The 19,728-nt window shown below is 39.7% G+C and overlaps 1 protein-coding gene across 9 annotated transcripts in view; it reads right to left on the reverse strand.

Moving 5' to 3' along the window:
• Positions 1-1,591: 1,591 nt before the first annotated feature.
• Positions 1,592-19,728, reverse strand: part of SASH1 (SAM and SH3 domain containing 1) — a 536,181-nt gene continuing 518,044 nt past the window's right edge. For all 9 annotated transcript variants that reach the window (XM_054062721.1, XM_054062720.1, XM_054062725.1 and 6 more), the window contains 8 exons: positions 17,525-17,660; positions 16,402-16,571; positions 15,046-15,255; positions 14,174-14,324; positions 11,331-11,444; positions 4,669-5,807; positions 4,055-4,186; positions 1,592-3,221 (listed from right to left, as the gene is read on the reverse strand). In XM_054062721.1, the coding sequence (XP_053918696.1) occupies positions 2,961-3,221; positions 4,055-4,186; positions 4,669-5,807; positions 11,331-11,444; positions 14,174-14,324; positions 15,046-15,255; positions 16,402-16,571; positions 17,525-17,660 (2,313 nt within the window). In that variant the 3' untranslated portion in view covers positions 1,592-2,960. The remainder of the gene's footprint in view (positions 3,222-4,054; positions 4,187-4,668; positions 5,808-11,330; positions 11,445-14,173; positions 14,325-15,045; positions 15,256-16,401; positions 16,572-17,524; positions 17,661-19,728) is intronic.

Consider the following 19,728-nt stretch of genomic DNA (forward strand, 5'->3'; position numbering starts at 1 on the left):
CCTGGGTACTAACAGAGGGTTATCGATCGAAGCTTACAGTTATGATGGCATTTGGTAATATTTTGGGTGTGCTGCTTCTATTGTTAAATAGCTGTTTGAGTTACAATGGTACAATGGACAGATACTTTACATTGTTAGCCTGAGCAGGGCAGAGATTAGGATTCCAGCAGCAGGTAGCTTTAGTGTTTCTCAAGAGTTACCTTTGCTTAGAGCACTGAATGATTGCAAGAAAACATAAGAGGTTAGGTTAGGGCTCTCATACCGCTCCGCCTCACCTGCGCGGGGAATGACACAGGTCCCTGAAACCACAGCAGGGAAGCTCAAACACTGAGAAGCTTAAGGCTTTGTTAGATTAAAACATAAACTAAAACTGCAATTCAAGTAAGACCACAGAGTAGAGTCTTAAAAAAGAAAAACAAAGCAACTATTAAAACTTACATACCTCAAACTGCTCACTCTACTCCTGGTGGCTGTGATTTGGTTTCCCTGGGCTACATTATAATTTAAAAATTATGGATTTATGAAGAGTGTTTGGCACACAGATTCATCTTATTCTCATAATTCTCCACTACTAAGAGAGGGGAAAGTAACTAATAGGGGAGAGCTTTATTATGTGAATTGCCTTCCCTGCAACACGAGGAAATTTGTTTCCTTTTTTATTGCATACAGCCAGCCTGGACTTCTTTGCTCCAACACAGCTGCTGTCTACTCAGTTCTGGCCTCTGCCAGTAATCCCAGGAAATCTCAATACTCTTTCCATCTCCTGCTTACTGATAGTCACCACATAAGCCTCTGAGAGGAACAACAAATAAACCACTATTAAAAAGACATCTAGTTTTGGGGGTTTTGTTTACCTTTTTTTCTTTTTAGATTTTCACCAGCTGTGCAAGGCACCCATGCTGTATGTTTCCTGATGCTGTCATACTAGAACATGCTGATTATCCACTCACCAAGGAGAACATTACAGAAACAGATCCCAAGGAACTTTGCTTGAGAACAATTTCATGTAACATCACATGATGCAGTGCAGCAAATAGTAGTGAAGTATGAAACAAGGACAGTAAATCTAACACCTAACAATTCTACCAAAAGCCAAATTAATTACCATCTGTAGTAAAACGCATAGTTTATTTGACTTAAAACATGACCATGAAAGGACCATATACAGTAAGGAATCATGGAGTAACCGCAATTTTTGGTTCATCAATCTGAGAGCATATTTTATCAGGAAGTGTCATTAGCTCAATACAAAGCTGGGATAGCTAAGGAACCAAATCGTGATGCGCTTAGTCTGGTTTTATACAGTAAGTTGATGTCAGAACTGATACTGGAAACAATTACATATCCTGGCCTGTGCCCAGGTTTCTATAGGATCTCCCTTAATCTGCCAGAGTAAGTTCACTCTGTCTCCCATGGAGGGTTTGTGCTACAAGAAGCTGAAGGACACAGCATACACAGATCCCAAAGAAAAAGCTAGTTTTGTGCTATTCATGATAATCTGTATTTGGTATATAAAATGTGTACCCATATAGAAAAATAAAATCTCTCATTAGCCACATATGCCAATGGAATGTTTTACAGGGATTTAGGCAGAAAAATATCACTACATGATGGAAAAATGGTTCATTACATATGCTGGAACAATGCTCTCTTCCAGTGAGAGGTAACATTAACACACAGTCATGAGAGATCTCAACTGTTGTAAAATCACAGTGGAATTCCTAAGACTGTATAAGATTTTTTTCATCCATGAAACGGAATTATTGGACCTGATGATTTCTATAGGACACAATTTGCTTTTTTGATGCATTTTATCTTCCACAAGTGAATTTTCATTTGCAGAAACCCACTGTTTGGAATTGATATGGTCAGGATACCAAGTCAAAGCTGCAGCATAATGATTGACAGTATAACACAGTACACAGAATATGATTAAAATGAAAAGCAGTTACATATATACAAGGCAGTATATCTTCAACAGTTTAGTAACAACAGTAAATGCAGATTATAGTGAACAAGAAGTTAGCCTGACAACAGAAACTTAGCATAACCCTGCATTTGTAAAAGCATCTCTACAAAACAGAAGGTGTTACGATGAGGCATTTTATAGAAGCTACTTCAGCTGGATATCACCCTAAGTGCAGCTTAGAAGTGACAGGTTGAAACAAGGCTTCAGAACCATGAATACAGATAAGTGAACACTAGGTAACTGCTTAAAAGCTTATTTTAAGGCAAATAAAAAGCTTATTGCTAGAAAGCAGTTATAAAAAAATGACCTCAGCTCTGTACAAATAAAAAGAAGCTTTCTGACTCTCTGCAGGTTAGTTGCACTGGAGTGACAGAGATGGACCGTACTAAAAACTAATTCCTGTCCATTAACTTTGGCCTAGCTAAAGGCTTTGCGGCGTAGTGGGACCTATACCAAGCAACAGCAAAGATGACTGGGGGAGGTTTATGTTTTGTTCTAGACTACTAAAATAAACAAAAGGCATTTGCCAAACAGCTTCTACTGAAATCTGTACTGGCTTGTACCTGGTCTTTAGGACTGATGCCAGGTACCTTAAACCTAGAAGACCTCCTGAGTCTGAGTAGCTCTCCAGAGAAATAGGGCTTATTACTACTATTACCTCCACAAACATGAAGAAAATGTGCAAGGGTCCCTTAATTTTGTGAAGCTGTCCGATTCTCAGGCCAATCCTCTGCATTTTATGAAGAATACTTTACAGGGGAGTGAAGGGTGAGGGAAGTACACCACATCTATGTTACCTGGTGGTTGCTTCTCTTCTCCTCCAGTTGCCAAAACCAGCAACAGCAACATTTCATATTCTTTGAAGAAGATACCTGCCTGTCCTTGTGAGCCACTTCCTTGATCACTTTAGCTAAGTGAAGTAATTAGAGCAATACTGGTGCAGGAAGAAGCAGTGGATTCTTAATCAGGCAATGCCACACTACGGAGCACATTAAATTGCCTCTGGATCAAGAGGTTTGAAGAGTCTTGCTGCTCTCAGGAGCTTGCTTATGTGCCTTTCCTCTGTGATGCCAGCTTCTTGAAGGCAAGTTTGTGACAGAGAAGGCACTTTGCTCAGTGTGTTGAATCCTGCTTCTGTGAGCAGGCTGGAATACATAGGTAGACCAATGGAAATCAGCCAGTCAGATACAGAGGTGATTAGTCCTGGGGATACAGGTTTTCGGCAAATTTCAGTGAGCCCTCCACTTGGAATCTGGACAGCAAAGGAAAAAAAAAAAAAAGAAAACAACCCTTAATGTTAAACATAACTGCTTGTTTTACAGCAAGTCTTCTGGTTTTTTTTTTTTTCCTTCCAAACTGGTAGAATTCCATAGCAGATGTTTCAACTTCTCTCATTTCACATTCATCAGTATGAGCACGGTGTGGGTTGGAAGGCTAAGATCACTTGGCACAGGAGCAACAGCAACAATTTTGGTGATGCAGATGCAGTGGGCAGTATCCAGCTGCTTGAGCTACCATCACGTGCCATTCTGAATTAGTTTGAGATCTGTAAAAACTATCCACTGACAAGACTTTCCAGAGTGATCCATTTAATTTCTCAGTAAGACAAAAGAACATCAATTTTGCCTATTACCTCCTCGGAGAGTTCAAGTTCTCTTATAGAAAGCCACAAAGGCTTTTGATCATTTCCCCTCCTGTTTTTGCTAAGGAGGAGTGGACAACTGTAGTTTAAGAAATGAAAAACGAGCGTAAAATGTTTCAGATTACAATACAGAAGCATTTAATACCTGAACCCTCAGCGAAGAAGTCTCTCCTACCAGTGCTTAGAGTCTGCTTAGACTTTAGAATGACTATTCAGTCAAGACAGAAAGCTGTGTGCTCTCCTTTCAACTACTAACTGTCCTCCTTTGGGAGAGGAGGAGGTAATTCCTGCTCCTGTAGTACCCTTACCTACAGTGTACCTGCTGGGTGAACACGAGGAACGCTTCTGTACTAGGATTTCACAGGTATCTCCCTTTACGAGTAGTCAGTCCTTTTTAAAAGTCTGCTCATAAGTAAGAAAAATAGGTTTATGGAAATACTCACTGCCATGCGATGCTGCTTCCTCAGCTGCTTTACCCGGATTTGGTCCATGTTTGTGGCAATGTCCTTTTCAGGCTGGTCTAAGTCTTCAGAGTATCTCTGTACCAAAGCCTCAGGAATACCACAGCGCCCATGCTGAATGTTCCCAGCCAGACACAAAGGAGAGAGGACAGATAAAAGTGTATCAATACAGCCCAATCTATGCAAACATAAAGGTGCAGGATGGTAGCAAGAAAGGGCTTGAGATTCCATGAAAACTGCAAAAGCAATCTCTAAAGGAAGGACTGGATCTCCGGAGTCCTTACTTCCCCAAAATATGTCCTAATCACTATTTTATCAATTCAGATTTTCTTAGAAGCATAAAATCTAATCATGACTTCCTTTTTCAGCTCTGAATATGAAGGTTCAGAATAAGCCTGGGATTTCTCAGTCCCCCCACAACACAAGAGTTAGACATCAGGCCTGGCAGTGAAGACATAGTTACAGAATGTTAACGTCCCAATGACTTATATTTTATTTAGGGTGGTTACTTAAAAAATACAATAGATAGAATGAATGAAAGACTATCCCTTTGAAGGCTAGTAGGATAAAACAATGAAGCAATGTCTTCCACTTACCTTGTCAGAGTATGGTTCTTCGGTAAGATCAATGTCTTCAGATTGCAACTTGTTTTCTATTACCATTTCCAGATCCATTCCCCTGCTACAAGAGACTTTCCTTGCTGAAGCAGGACCTAGCTTTATCACATGCTGCTGAACACTAGCAGTCTCTGGAAGCTCTGACAGCCAGGGTGGCAGTGGGCTGGGAGGGGTACCGGGCTCTTGTTCAGAAGATGTCCTATGGACAGGTACCCCGTGGCAATCAATGGGAGTGGATGAGCTGCTCTTTTTTACTGGCAAACAAGGTGCTTCTAGACTTGAGTGGTTCCCACTTGCAGTCGTGGGAGGATGATATAATCCATTAGAAAGGCGTTCTCGGCATTTTTTGGCAGGGACAGGTGGTGGCTGAGAAGGATTTTTTGGTTGCATTCTTGCCTCATTTGTGCTTTTGTGCTCAGCTTCTAGACCTCCCTTGAGGACTGGAGCATAATCAGCTCTAGCAAGGTCATGAAAGCCTTTACTTTGTATTTCCAGAGGTGTCCTTGTTGCAGGATGTGCCACTAAGGGAGGCTGAGCTTCACAGTTTTTCAAGGGGAGTGGAGCAGGCTTTCCACCTGCAGTTTCCATTACAGAGCAGTCCAGTTCCTTAGCTCTTCCCTTCTGAGAACTAGCAGCTCCTTTACCCTGCTTAGCCATTAAGTCATCTACCATACAGCTGCCTCCACGAGACTGAGGTGGCAGGGCAGAGCCAGGTGACTTTTTTGCTGTATCCAGTGAATCCTGAGGAAAAGAACCTACTGCCTTGCTCGTGTCCTGTAGGTTAGTATTGGATTCTCCCTGGAGATCATCCAGCGAGTGAGATCTTGGCCATGTATCTACATCCTGGGGGCCATCCAGAGTTTCATAGCTCCGACAGACAGCAACCGGTAAACTTCTGCGGTTCTTCTTCAGACCTGTAACAGCTGGCAGTTTGGCAGAGCTCTTTAGAGCATGATGCGCACAACCCAACCGGCTTTCTTTTTCCCCTTGCTGGAGCATTTCTATTGACTTGGTCATTGGAAGCATAGGATAATTTGATAGCTGGTTTCTGCTGAAGTCCTTAAAGCTATGCTCACTTGCTGATTTTGCAGGCAGAAGACAGGTCCTTCGAGTTTTACCTAGAAGCAAAGAAATCACAATCCATCACTATAAAAAAAGAAAAAGCTGCAGTGTAAATACTGGATCACTTCTAAACGCCTTTGAAACTAAACAACTTACTCTTTTATTTAACTCTAAAAGTACACAAACTCACTGCCATTTTATGCACATGAATTTGTGAGGTCCAGCTTTATTAATTAAGAACTGATAAACGTAACCACTGAAGAAAATATATTTAAAATGCTTAATAACCTTCCTAGTGCCCAATTTGCAAAGATTTGAGGTTTAGCTCATGTGAATCTTTTGCAGTATAAAAATATCCTACAGTTAAAACTGATAACCTGTACCTACTACCTGAACCTGTTTGACCCCACACAGAAATAACTCAAAGGCCTACCATTTTTCTCCAGTTTTCTAATTGTTTTAGGATACTGATAATTATGCTCACCTTCTAATTAAGTTTAATAGATCGCTCAGGAACGTTTTTTTTTTTTCCCTAAAAAAACCCCTTGTTTATTCATTTCAATAACAAAGTGTGCCAATAATGTTATTTTGTTTTCTAAATGAGCAGCAAACTATTTGCAATGTCAAACCAGGGAGCAAAAAAAAAGTACTGCATCACAGTGTTTTATCAAAATGGAAGGTCTCAGAAATGTGGTGTTTTACTATAACCACTTGAAATGTCATGAATCAATATGAAACATATGTTCTTTGTAAGCTTTATTTTATATTTTTGTCAAACAGTGAAGTCCATCAAATCTGCTTGACAGAAAAATTCTGATAAAAGGGACTGAGCTCATTAAGAGTACTTATTACAATGAAATACAAGTTCATGTCTCAAATACTGCACAGATTGTTTACATTTTCTTTTTAACATGACAGATTTATATGTCTTAAAGTAGATGACCTGTCAGAATAACGGCACATCCTGAACACTTACTGTTTTCAGGGTGACAGGGATACTTTCCCCATGTACAGTAAACTTAATAAAATCAGGATAGATAGATAAAGCTTGATATTTCTTTTTCCAAGGCAGGGTGTGGAAACCAACCCAACCTCAAACCAACAGATTTGGCTAGATGGTATCAAAAGTCTGTAATAATAGGCAACCAATAGCTGTCAATTAAAGGATCAGTTACTTTCAGAGATCTGAGAAGTTTTCTTAACTGCAATGCAACTAAATTAATCTGGTGCACTTTTAAGTAACCGGCGCTTTCTTCTCATACAGCTTGCCTTCAGGGCTTTATCCTGAAAGTGACTGAGTGCTTGGCTTCTGAATAATATACACTTCTTGCTTTGAATATGAATGAAAGAAGCTGTTGAACCTAAAAGAGAGATAGCTTGCTTTCTCTCTTTCTCTGCTCAAAGAGTTTAAAAGGCAAAGTATCTAGAAAACTAGCAAAGAAAATTAAGTTTACATTTAAAGAGAAATAAGGAAAAGGTTCCCCTAAAAATAAAAGTTGCTTGCATTTCCTGGTGTGCCAGCAAGGTTATCCTACCTAAAATCAAGGTGTGCCTATAAGGACGAATGCAAGCATACAGGAACTCCTTTCTCAGAAGCTGTACAGTTCAGAGTTCAACCCAAGCTAAATATTATCCTTTCTCCAAAATGCTACTAAAGACACATCACAGATTAATTTGGTTCCCTTGCTATTATCTTGTGTTCAGGTAGCTCAAAGAAGTAGCAGAAAGACTGCCCGTACCTCTCCATGGAGCAAGGCTACTGCCCTCTGAAAACGACTTACAACTCCATTAAAAAGTCATGTATAAGAAATGTTAAGATTATTTTTTTTTAGTGCCTTCAGGTACTAATGTCAATATGTAATGAGTGTAGAAAGGAGCATTCTCTTCACATTATTCATATTTGCTAGTACATGTCTAACTTGTGCAGTAATTCACTGGAGCTTGTTGTCACAACTTATGTAACAAAATCCATGTACCTTCTTTTCAGTCTGAAATACTGATTGGGGTTATACTGGTTTTAGGAAAGCACACAGAAATGTCAACACTGAAAGAAAAGTTGTGAGAAATACTACTACTGTGGAATATAAGCCTCTGCTGAGGTCATAAGGATATCTAGTAAACAACACATTATTTCTTTGGAAATGGACTATGTCTGTCTAAAGCCAGTGGCCTGGGAATGGGAGAAAGAAGAAGAAATGAGGAAAGGAAGAAGAAAAAAATAATGAAAATGAGGAAAGAAAAATTTTGGAAAAGTAAAATCGGACCTTTAGTTCATTGCAGCCTCGTTTTGCATAAGAATATAATGGTGGTCCCTTCACAAAAGGAATGGAAAATGTATACTCTTTCCACATTCAGTTCAAGATACAGGCATACTGCAACTCTTTTTATGGTGTAGTTTTTGTTAGAAAGGCACTGTCTACCTCTCATGATACTTATTGTTACTAGAATACTGAGACGGAACTTTTCAGTTCCCTGTCATCACCTGCCTCAGAAGAAAGAAGATTATCTTAGGGTATATTTCCAGAGACACCAGAGCTACAACAACAATTTTTCAGTGTTTCTCTTAGTATTTTTTCTGTATGGAAGATCATTCTCAGAAATTTAAATGCTCAAAACCAGACACAGAACACATTCAGTGGCCTGTCCAGATCCCAGCTTAACAACTTCATTCTGGCATTGCTTTCTGTGGCTGTATTGTGGGTGCATTTCAAACAGCTCTGTTGACACAACAAAGAGGATGACATGGTAGACAATCCTAGCCTCACTGATTTTTTTTTTTTTCTTCTGATTAAAAACTAGTAGAAATGCACATTACATTAGGCACTGTGGCCACCTGTTTTCTTGCTTCCTCTTCTGTGCTTAGGATGCCTACTTGGCACCATGGAAACCTGGGCTTCAGTTTCTGAACTAATCATAAAACACCCTTATCTCACTTGATAAGCCATGGTTTGTCTGCTTCTTCAGCCCTACGCACTACATGTGAAATTCTGATCTCTTCACATCCCCTCTCTCCTTAAAAATGCTATACAGCACAACAAGAAAAGGTTCAAAGAAGACAGGCATGATCACGGACACGAATGGCCTATAAGGAATAATTAACAGGCCTTCTCAGACTAGGAAAGAGATGACTTGGGAAAGAGTATGAGAGAGGTCTATATACAGACACCGTTAGGTATGGAGGTTCTAAGGAAGATCAGGGATGTTCATAAGGAGAAATGATTTCAGGACAACAGATGAATGTCAGGAAACAGTACACAATTTTTTAAGTTCTTATGTCCTCCAATGATTCATTCCCCAATAGCAGCCTGGGAAACATCAAATAGGCTTGCTCCATTCCTATTCTGCTGATAACTACATTTCTGATACAGTTTCCAAATGTAACTCAGACAGACAACACTCACAAGCAAAACAAGTCCAAAGACTGCACTGTTACCAGAAGTCTAAGGGAGAGCTTGGTCTCTCTGCTTTGTCTCAAACTGAGGACTAGACTATGTGGACTAATGGTCTGATCATGGATGGTTGCTTTCTGCTCTTAGGTTCTTCTTGTCTAACACTGACTAGATCACAAACTGTATATTCCTTGCCCTCCGTAAAATGAAATAAAATAACAATGCTGCTGTAAAGTACATTGTGGATACCTATGAGAATACCCAAATATTTCTGCAGTGGGACCCCAAGAAGTACCTATAAAACATACATCTGTACCACTGTCACAGTACATAGCATTTTCTAGCCAAAATGTAAGAGCATCTCAGAAATCTTGAGCTGATGCCAAACAGTCCAGTGTCAGCCTAAAACCAGCAAACCATACTAGTCATCAAAATATTATACATAACCATTCCCCAGAAAATCTGAAGACGAATTTCCTCTCAGAATGCATCTTCCCTTTATGATGTACGGTTTATTACTGCTGATCTACACATTATGATGCTTATACTAGATAAATGATTATCCTTATTGTAACAGTTGAGAAAGCAACGTATTTCAAAAACAATATGCATATCAACAACCATGGCCTATGAATTTTGAAAAACCACTGGAGCACATTTCAGGTTAACTGGCCTTGACAAAATCTCTGAATGAATCCCATACCAAATGTTCTTTTCATAATGGGTTTCAAAACAAGCACTAAATGCATTTGTGAGTAAAAATGATGCAGAAATGCAGTAATCTATACATGAGAAGCAATATAAAAAATCACCAGTGGTATTTCACATTCTGCAAAACTCAGATAGAAACATTAGTTTCAGTGTAATAGTAAGTATCTAAGCAGACAGGCAATGACAATTGCCTTCTACAGCTTTTATTATATTGTTAAAATAAGGAAAATGTACAGGCAGCAATTTAACTTCAGTGCAACAGCTATCATTATGATGGCACTTAGAGATAAAAATGAAAGAAGGCTGTCACATATGCCATATATTTATCTATGATTATATTCCAGCATGCCTACTGTATGGGGACTCATGTTCAAGAAAAAAAAATTTCTCTATGCTTTCAGGAATTTAGTATATTGTCAATTTCAGGCATTCAGCTCCAAAGCAAATTGCCATTTTCTTCAATAAATAGTTATTTCTGAGTTGCAGACTGACAGAAAATGCACATACTAATGGAAAAATCTTTAGCTCGTATTTTAAATTGGAAAACCAGCCATGACAAGGGGCATAGGGTACCTCTATTTATTCTGCTCCTGGTTTCCTGTTGATGTCGGATGTTAGCAACAAAATCAGGCAGTCTAAGGCCAAGCCATGCTTCAAATGTTTGGAATGATAATGCCAAACCCAAAACTACTTAATCTATTTTAATATTTCATCTCTACTGACAACTTTACACCACCCTTCAAGTGAAGCATGCTCAGTCAGCACAACAACCTGATTTCTTCAGAACAGAGAGGGTAATCCCTATTATCATCTGTCTTGGCAATTTTTCAGTGCACCACCTTTCACTGATGCAAGATAAGGTAATGGAAGTTGATTTCACACGCATTTTTTTTCATCATTTATTTAATTGCCAACTTCTCCAATAATGTAACTTGTCAGTGTTCATACACTGAAAGATCCTAAATCTCTGCAGCTGACTTCTGAGCAGAGAAGAATGAAACACGCAGCCTTAAGCAAACATAAAAATATGACCTAATACAGACAAATTTTTTTCTAAACAGTTTTTGTGTTGGTTTAGAAGAAACCCTGCTAATCTCAGTGGAGTTTGGTGACTTCTCCATTGCCAGTGGTCCGTCAGACAGGCTTGTAGTGCAAGCCTCACGAGACATGGCTGCATTAGAATATGACACAGAGTGGAGAAGGTGGGAAATGGCAGTGAGAGTGCCTGTTGCTTCAGGATCACAAAAGAATGATTATTTGTGAAATCTGATCTGTTTCCTACCTATGCAAATCAATAAACTAGAAACAGTATCAATGAAAACCAGTGGCTCAAGCCAAGAGGGAAAAAGAGGCAGTCAGAGCAAAGGAGAAATGCAAGTAGGAAACAGTTTGTGTAGCTAGGAACAGGAGCAGAAAGCATATGAAGTTATCTACTAAAAAAGGCTGCAGGGATTATAGGCTCATCGCTGTCATCCTTACCATTCTCCAGGTTTTCGCTGCTTTCGTAGCAGCCAGAATCCCGAGGAGAGCATCCGGTTAGGCCTTGGCCTTCAATGAGAAGTTTCTCCTGAGATCCTGACTGGTCGCTGTTACCTAGAGGATGTGAGAATACAGTGAAAAACAGGCAAACAGAAGATCTGGCTGAACTTCTCAACCTTCCATTTCCAACACCGTTATCTTGTGCTTTCAAAGAAAGGCAATGAAGCCAGTGAAGGGTCTAGAGCATAAGTCTTATGACGAGCAGCCAAGGGAACTAGGGTTGTTTAGCCTGGAGAAAAGGAGGCTGAGGGGAGACCTTATCACTCTTCACAATTACCTGGAAGGAAGCTGTAGCCCAGTGGATGCTGGTTTCTCTTTCCAAGAAACAAGTGATAGGACAAGAGGAAATGGCCTAAGGTTGCACCAGGGGAGGTGGATATTAAGAAATATTACTTCACTGAAAAGTGTTGTCAAGCATGGAAACAGGCTGCCCAGAGAGGAGGCTGAGACACCATCCCTGGAGGTATTTAAAAGATGTGCAGATGTGGCACCCAGTGACATGGTGGATTTGGCAGTGTTAGGTTTACGGTTGGACATGATGATCTTAAAGGTCTTTTCCAACCTAAACAATTCTGTGATTCTGAGATCTTTCCTGTTGTATTAATTGTATCAGATCACCATTTCAGAAAAGAATGAGCATTAGGAACTGCCATCATAAATGCCTGAAATGTTCATTCTGTTTAGTAAAGGAGTAATAAGCAGCCTCAACATGACTGAGGGAGCAGTGCATAATGAAAACAGCATGGACTGCCCATGCTCCTTGGCTGCCTTGCGGCCAAGTCCTGCAACTCACAATCATGGGAAATTATTTATAAATTACAGCATCAAAATTATTTTTAATATTTGAAAAATCCAACACCTAAAACAAAACAAAACAAAAACTCAACTCCCCCCCCCCCCAAAAAAAAAGCACTGAAAAGAATGAAATCAAGGAAAAAAGAATAAAATCCTCACTCTGACCTACTTTCCAGAAGGGATCAAGAGGAAGGATCAGGAGTGGGTCTGGCGAAATTAGATATTGTCTCCTAGTGACGGGGGAAGTGACAAGTGAGAGACTAGTGGCCAAAAATCGTTCTTTGGTCTGTGCAAACAGCCAGCAGTCAAGTGTGGTCCATTCAGGCTGCACTGACTGTATTCCAGGAACTTACCCAGATGGTCAGAAATCATATCTTGTAAAGAAACTAAATCTGTAGTTGCAGATATAGAAAACCGACTTGATGATGCAAAGATACAGTTTAGCCTGTGTTGTGTTTTTTTGTTTTGTTTTTTTTTTTTTTCCCCCCCCTCTCTTGGCTATTGCAATTCTTATTCTCAGTGCACGAAAAGTAATTACGGGGTGGAACTAAGTGCTGTTGCACCTCCCAGGTTCCAGCTGCCTGGCCTCCACTTCTCTTTCTACTCATCACCCTGACTTGGGGATAGAATTTCTATTTTCCAACCACTAGATCACATAGCTCTTCAAGTTTTCAAACCAAAACTGAAGGCCCCAAAAAAATTACTACTCCAGGGAAGGGAGCATTTTGAACTGGTTTGCAAATAACGAAGAACAGCTCATATTAGGTGATAAAAAGCTCCTCTGATACAAGTGGAAATAAGCTAATTTTGCAACTGCAGTTTTATGGGGGATGGGGGGGGTGTAGGTAAAGGAGAGCAGAAAAAAGGTGGATGCCTCTTTGGGAAACAAAACGATCAAGAAAGCTACATGTCAGTGAAAACCCAGGCCACACAGCCTGTCTAGAGATACTAACCACAAATCTCTCTATAACAGAATAAAACACTGCCCACTTAATAATCAGCTATTTAAATTGCTTTTATGGCAGCTAAAGCTAAAACAGGATTTTGCACAGAAGCTGCTGAGAAAGCCCTCATACAACCCATTCCATTGATTCTGATTGGTGGGATACTAAACTTTTGCTGACACTTAGGGAAGAAGGAGAAATTCAGCACTGTCTTCGGTTCCTGCGACAAGGTACTGAGTCTTAATTCCTGTCTCAAGCTACAGGGTTTCAAAGAATTCTACTCTACCACGACTCTACCATGACTACTGCGGGGATGGTACAGTCCTGCTTCCTCCTGTGCAGCAAAGACACCATCAAGTTTGACTGCCATAGTTTACTTTGCTTTCCCTCACCTTTGCAACCACTTGCCTGAGACCATCTGTACAATGAGCAGAATTGCACTGCTGCATCTTAAGATAGTTGGGTCACTGTCTTTGGCTCTTTGCACTTGACTGATTTATTTTCTCCCTTTGAAAATTGCTGTGTTGTCACGCGCACAAACTGAAGCTACCTGTACAATCCTGCAATTCACAATTCAAGAATCACATGCATGTGCAGGTAAAATAAGAGAAAGTTTAATTCGTACTACCCTTCTCCACCACCCTCTGGGCTTTGATATTTTTCTTACCCTTGATAACCTCAGTGTCTTCCCTCTAGTCTAGAAGTTTCTTCTTTCCTATTCTCCATGTCTCAGCTTCATATTTGCATAGGTTATCTCAGGATTTATTTCTGAATATCAGTATTCTAAAGGGTGTGTGTTGTACACTTGACATCACTTGAATAAGCTGGCTAGCAGAGCTCACAGGAACAAAAGAATTCTAGCAAAATAAATGCAAGTCTTAAGTCACTCCTCAAAAAACTACGCGTTGTTACGCAGGATTACCCTGGAAATTATATTAGGGGAGAAAAAGATCAAAATCCTGGAATCGGTTTTCTGCATTAAGTGGTTGACAAGGTTCTTGGCAGAGCTCTAGTAAAACTGAAAACCTCAAATATCCCACGTACTGTCATATTCCTGTAGAAGTTCCACTGCTGTGAGGAGAACAGCTCTGTGTTCAGGATCTCGGATGTTAAGTTCATCCAAATCTTCTTCTTCTAAGAGCTTAAATGTGTCCAGATCTTCATAGCCATTGAACAGAAAAGTGGGCATGTGCTCCTGCATAAAAGGGAAGGAAAAAAAAGAAAGAAAAACAGAAGAGCAGCTGTAAGACAACATATTTATTCAACTTATTTAGTCAATGAGGATACTAGAAGAGATTTTCACAATCAGTAAAAAAAGCAGTAGATCAGCAAATGCAAACCACTGCATAACAGCAAAATTATAGCCTCTATAAACATTGCTTAGAGTTCAGGGAGGTAGCTGTGCCAGAACTAGAATGATGCACATATTTTTGTATTTGGAATGCACTGTATTAAATGGCCTGGGTAGCATGCTACTTGGATGCACAACGTGGCACAGCTCTGTATGAAGGGACAAGTACAAAAGGAGAACAAGAGCCATGCCAGTTTATCTCTAGCTCTTTTGAACAGAAATGTGGAAAAATACTCCCTCTTTAAAGACAGGGTAACAACTACTAATTGTTTTGCACTTTTTGCTTGCTTTTTAAGCGTGTTAGCTAGTAGCCATACTATGTAACGATTTACAGTCTCCAAGTGCATACAACTTGCAGCCTGCAGCACTTCATCAAGCCTCACAGGTAGTTCTGCCTTGCCTCAGCTACTTTCCCTCTGCAGCTGAGACCCATTACTGCTAAGTGATGCCACGATCCTTAGGATTATGAATTCGGTGTGCAGCTTTCAAAAACTAACAACTCCAAAGGTGTGGCCCTCTTCCCACAAACAAAATTGAAGAGTAAACAGAAATACAGAATTCAGACCTTTAAGTTGATGCGATCCAAGAGATCCTCAACTGACTTGGGCTGGGGCGGTCTGCTTTTCCGGCGTCTCCTGGTGGGGCGCTTTGGCTTCTCTTCTTCTTCATTTAACACATCCACATAGATAAATTTGAAAGTGCCCACTTTGTTGTTCAACAGGCCCATCCAAGTGCCCATGGGGGGTTTGCTGATTATATCAATAATGTCACCTTTCTGCAGATCAAAGAAGCAAGAAAACCATTAGGCATGCTTTCTAATGGATACTTTAGGTACTACTATCCAATGGGTACTTTCTCCTAGATTTTCATGTATGCAGAATGGACAACACTCTTTAGTTTTCAAAAGGTTAACCACAGCTCTTGCAAAGATGTCCGATTATACTTGCTCTACAAATGGAAGGAAAGGGTATTAAGTGACATGCCTAAGATCACAGAATCAACCAAAGAACATGGAATGGACCCCAGCTGTCCAGATTCACAAACCTTACACCTCAGTGGTGCGTCACTGATGTTTTGTACAAGGGTCTCTAAGCTGTGCAACTACCTGAAACTTGGGCAAAGAAGAATACACACAGTGCATATGGGCACAACCTCATATAAGAACTCCTGAGGAAAGGAGGCCTGTGCAGAAGGAACCATGCAACACTCCTCCTTTTCCTAATGTGCTCCTGATCACAACAAAGAAATAGATGCAAAACTGCTTCTGTATCATTAAAGAGATTAAAGCAGATGTTTATATTTATTAAAGCAGATGTATGTAAGGCAATAGCTGCCCTTGGAATTCTAAGTAATGAATGTTAGGAGTCAGATAGTTTGAATTACACACAGCACAATCAAAAAAAAAATAAAAGCTGATATCCAGAAACATTAAAGGGCAGTGACAACTCACAGCCAGCAAAGTAATTCAATATTAATTCAAACCAAAACATATTAACTGAAATGCCTTTAAGAGACACTATGTGCAGGCGCAACCACATTTCTTCCAAGCATTTTGAAAATTTTTCCATTGATGGATTAATCCATCGTGGCAGACAAAGTATTTTTCCAACCTTTCAAACAAATTCCTTGCAACACAGAAATGATCTTTGTGGCATATTTTTATTTTTCTGGAAACTAAGGATGTAAGTGTCTTTCCCTGGACATGGAGAAATACTAATATATTCTATATATATGTTCTATAACAATTTGATATAATTCAAGCAAATGTTAAATTTATAAAAATAGGGCCAATTAAAGGGCTTCAAAGACCTATGTAAACTCATTAAAAGACTAAGAATTGTATAGTTCTTGCAAAGAGCTCTTAATTAAGAATTCCGACAACATAAATGTTTGACCCCTTAAAACCGCATATAGCTTGTACCTTGAGCTTCAGAGAGTCTGTATCATAAGGACTTGGAGTAAAATCAGTGTGAACCCTGGCTCTTCCACAAAAAGGTCCTCTGTAAGGAGGCTCTTCATCATCACCATCTTCCGATTTCACACTCTCCCTGTTGCTAGTTGAGGAATCTGTTGTGCTCACTGTCTGACCACCTGTGTGACAGACATAGCATTAGTTCACAAAAAAGCATCTTTTTGTGAAAAAGATTCAGAAACAAACAGAGGCAAGACTGAAAATGGGTCATCTTTCTACAAAACACGGTAATATAAGTTAAAAGCCCTTAAATGTTATCATTTCTTATATGCACACGTGATATGAGAGTTAGTTAATCTACCTGGTACTCCTGTTTTCCCAAACTCAGCTCCTCAATATTTGACTGTGTATTTAACTGTAATATAAACTAGCATCTCACCTATAGTACAGCACAGGAGATGTCATCTTTCTGGGAAATTTTGCCCAAGAAGAAAGCATAGTTGTATGTGGAAAATAAGCTCTGAATCCTGCATGAGGGTTCCAAATCCTCATCATTTGTTTTTACGGCAACATAACACACTTTCAGTTATTTAGAAATGGAACTTTCTCTTCAGTTTTTTTCCCCCAACGCATCCTTGGTTTCTATTGGTCACTGATTCATAGTGAAGCAACTTCACACCATCAGCGTCTCACTTAAGCTCTGATTTGTGTAGAGACAGCCTTAGAGAGGTTTTAAATAATACTCCTCTAACTAGTTAAGGAGAGAACCTCAAGGTGTCTCTGGAGGCAAGGGTGCAAAGCCCACCAGGATAGAGATTTCAAGAGAAATTTAGTGTAAAGATGAGCCTGTTTACTAGTGGCCAAGGACTGCTATTCTCAATCCAATCATGAGTAGACCGAGCCAGAAAGCAGGATTTCACTTTTTCATGGCTCTAAATAAACACAAAGGAAAAAAATACCATCTCTGCACCAAAGAGCTTATGGTTCTTTGTAATGCTTAATGATTAACCCATCAGCCTTTCTGCTTTCTAACGACTGCTTCTGTTTTGACTTTCTCTGATTCTGCTTACTGTGAAGACCTCTGCTCCCCAAAGCCACAGAAATGGAGCAATATAATTAAAATCAAACTTACTCATTGAGCTCTGACCGCTTAAGGAACTCCTCAGGCTCTCTACTGAGCCACCGGCTTTCAGCTTCGGTTTGTCCAGGGAGTCAGTGTCCGGTGGTGGCGACTGGGGAGAACCCGGCATGACTCCAGGGCTGGACTCCTGAAAAGGATTGAACCATTTCAGTCTGCTAACTGAACGTAGACACTCAGAGAAGCTGCTTCTTCATTTCCAAGGAATTCAGTTTTCCTGCTCTTTACCAAACAGGACGAAAACTTCTACACTTATCTATTTAGTGGCACTCAGCAGTGGCAGATCCCCACTTTATTAGGCATGATAGCAGGGACCAGAGCAAACAGTCAGTCTGAAAAGGCTAGTACTGTAAGTCGGAAGAAACATTACACAAAACTTCCAATTCAATGGTTTTTATGATACACAATATTTTTGCCAGCAGTACTTGCAAACCAGCTAGTGCCAAATTCAGCTCTCTGAATCAGGATTTTGTACAAAGGTAAATACAAACAAATCAGGCAATGCAAGTGAGACACAAAAATTATGTTTTTTTCAGACATTTGTTGATATCCTTGCTCATTTATCTTGCGGCAAAAAAAGAAAAAAAAAGAATTAACCAGAAAATGCAGCCTGTGTACAGGCTATGTTTATAAACACATATAAACATAAAATGATTTTGATACATGTGCAATAGATGAGGTAATTCCTCTTTTCATTCAGTCAAGCAGTACAGGAAATCAGAAAGAGTCTTTCCTAAATCGAAATTCTGTCAGCCTCCATGAAGCACAGTTAAAGTAAAGCAGCAGATACTTGTGGTTAGAATAGCTTTTGCTTAATTTTTTTGAAGGCAGAAAGAGATACTGGCATATAGTTTGAATCATTATGCCAGAAAGGTACAAGTATTCCGGAATGACTCTGCCAAAAGTCTGAAAAAAAAAAAAAAAGAACTGTAGCTTGCATAAAAAAAGAGTTTGTGTTGGGATGTGCGGTCATAAAGCTTTTAGATGAAAGCTATTATTTGCAAGCTGCAGAATCATCAGAAAAAAAAGTCATCCCAGCATATGACTTCCAATGTCAAGTTAATATTGGAGAGAGATTGAGAGCAGAAGTACTGTTAACCCACTCTAAACCAATTTCTCAAAGTAGGCAGACTTTGTAGAAGGGCACTGTAAGGCCAGTCAGACATGAAAGCATCTTTTTATCAACATCAAACTGTGTTAGACCTTAAAAAGTTTTAATTGTAAATTTAAATAACTGAAACTGTAGCATTGTCCCTGGTTATAAGTAAGTATGGCTAATATTCCTACAGGAAACGGACTCTAATGTTGCAAAGCATCATATAAAACTGGTCATGTTTCTGACGCTGTGCTTTCTCCAGATTCTACAGTCTGGGGCTGTTATCTTGAATGTTAAACTGCTGCTTTTACAGGCATTAATATTTTGCATTAATACAAAAAGACAGATCTGGTGGGACATGACTCCCTTTTCCTCCCCCTTTCTCTTTGGCTGCAAGCATCCCCGGCCGGTGCGAGGCCACTTGAGGGCGATGTTAGCCAGAGAGAGCTCTGCCCTCCCAGCTATTACACATTTCAAGTGCCAAGATTGGTTTTAAACAAATGCTGAAGAATTTTTGACACTCTACCAAAGCAAGGAACCCAAAGTATACCAAAAGGAAAAAAAGAGCAATTGTTCCTAGGCCACCGAAATTCAAAGCCTAATTTAGAACTAATGTACTTCAGGTTTGCCTTTAAGAATAAGCTATAAAAATCTGTAATGAAAGAATAATAGGAAAATCTTCTGTGGGATGCCTCTTCCTGACTAAATTGTGCCTTTGTTTTAATGGGCTGCAGCAGAGGGCAAATTATGATGGAACAAAGATTTGCAGTAGCAGAGAGGAACCATGTATGTGAAGTTACGCTGGGAATTTAAACTAAGGTGTAAATTGCAGATCAAATACATTCCTGTGACCCTGTGTCACAGACTGGTTCTCTTAATAAATAATGATGATAGATAAAGAAATGGAAATATAAAGCCAGACGTGTAACTCCATCAACCACAGGCTTCTGCTGATGAGCTGCCTGAATGAAAATCTGAAAGTGCATTTTCATGGTTCGGCTTCTACAGGAAGCCATTTCACAGTGAAGGATTTTATAAGAACACAGGAATAAGCCACACCATATAGTCTTGTTAGAAATTTCTTCAGAGGTGCCTTGAAGCA

Source organism: Cuculus canorus, chromosome 3, assembly GCF_017976375.1.
Source record: "Cuculus canorus isolate bCucCan1 chromosome 3, bCucCan1.pri, whole genome shotgun sequence".
NCBI lineage: Eukaryota > Metazoa > Chordata > Aves > Cuculiformes > Cuculidae > Cuculus > Cuculus canorus.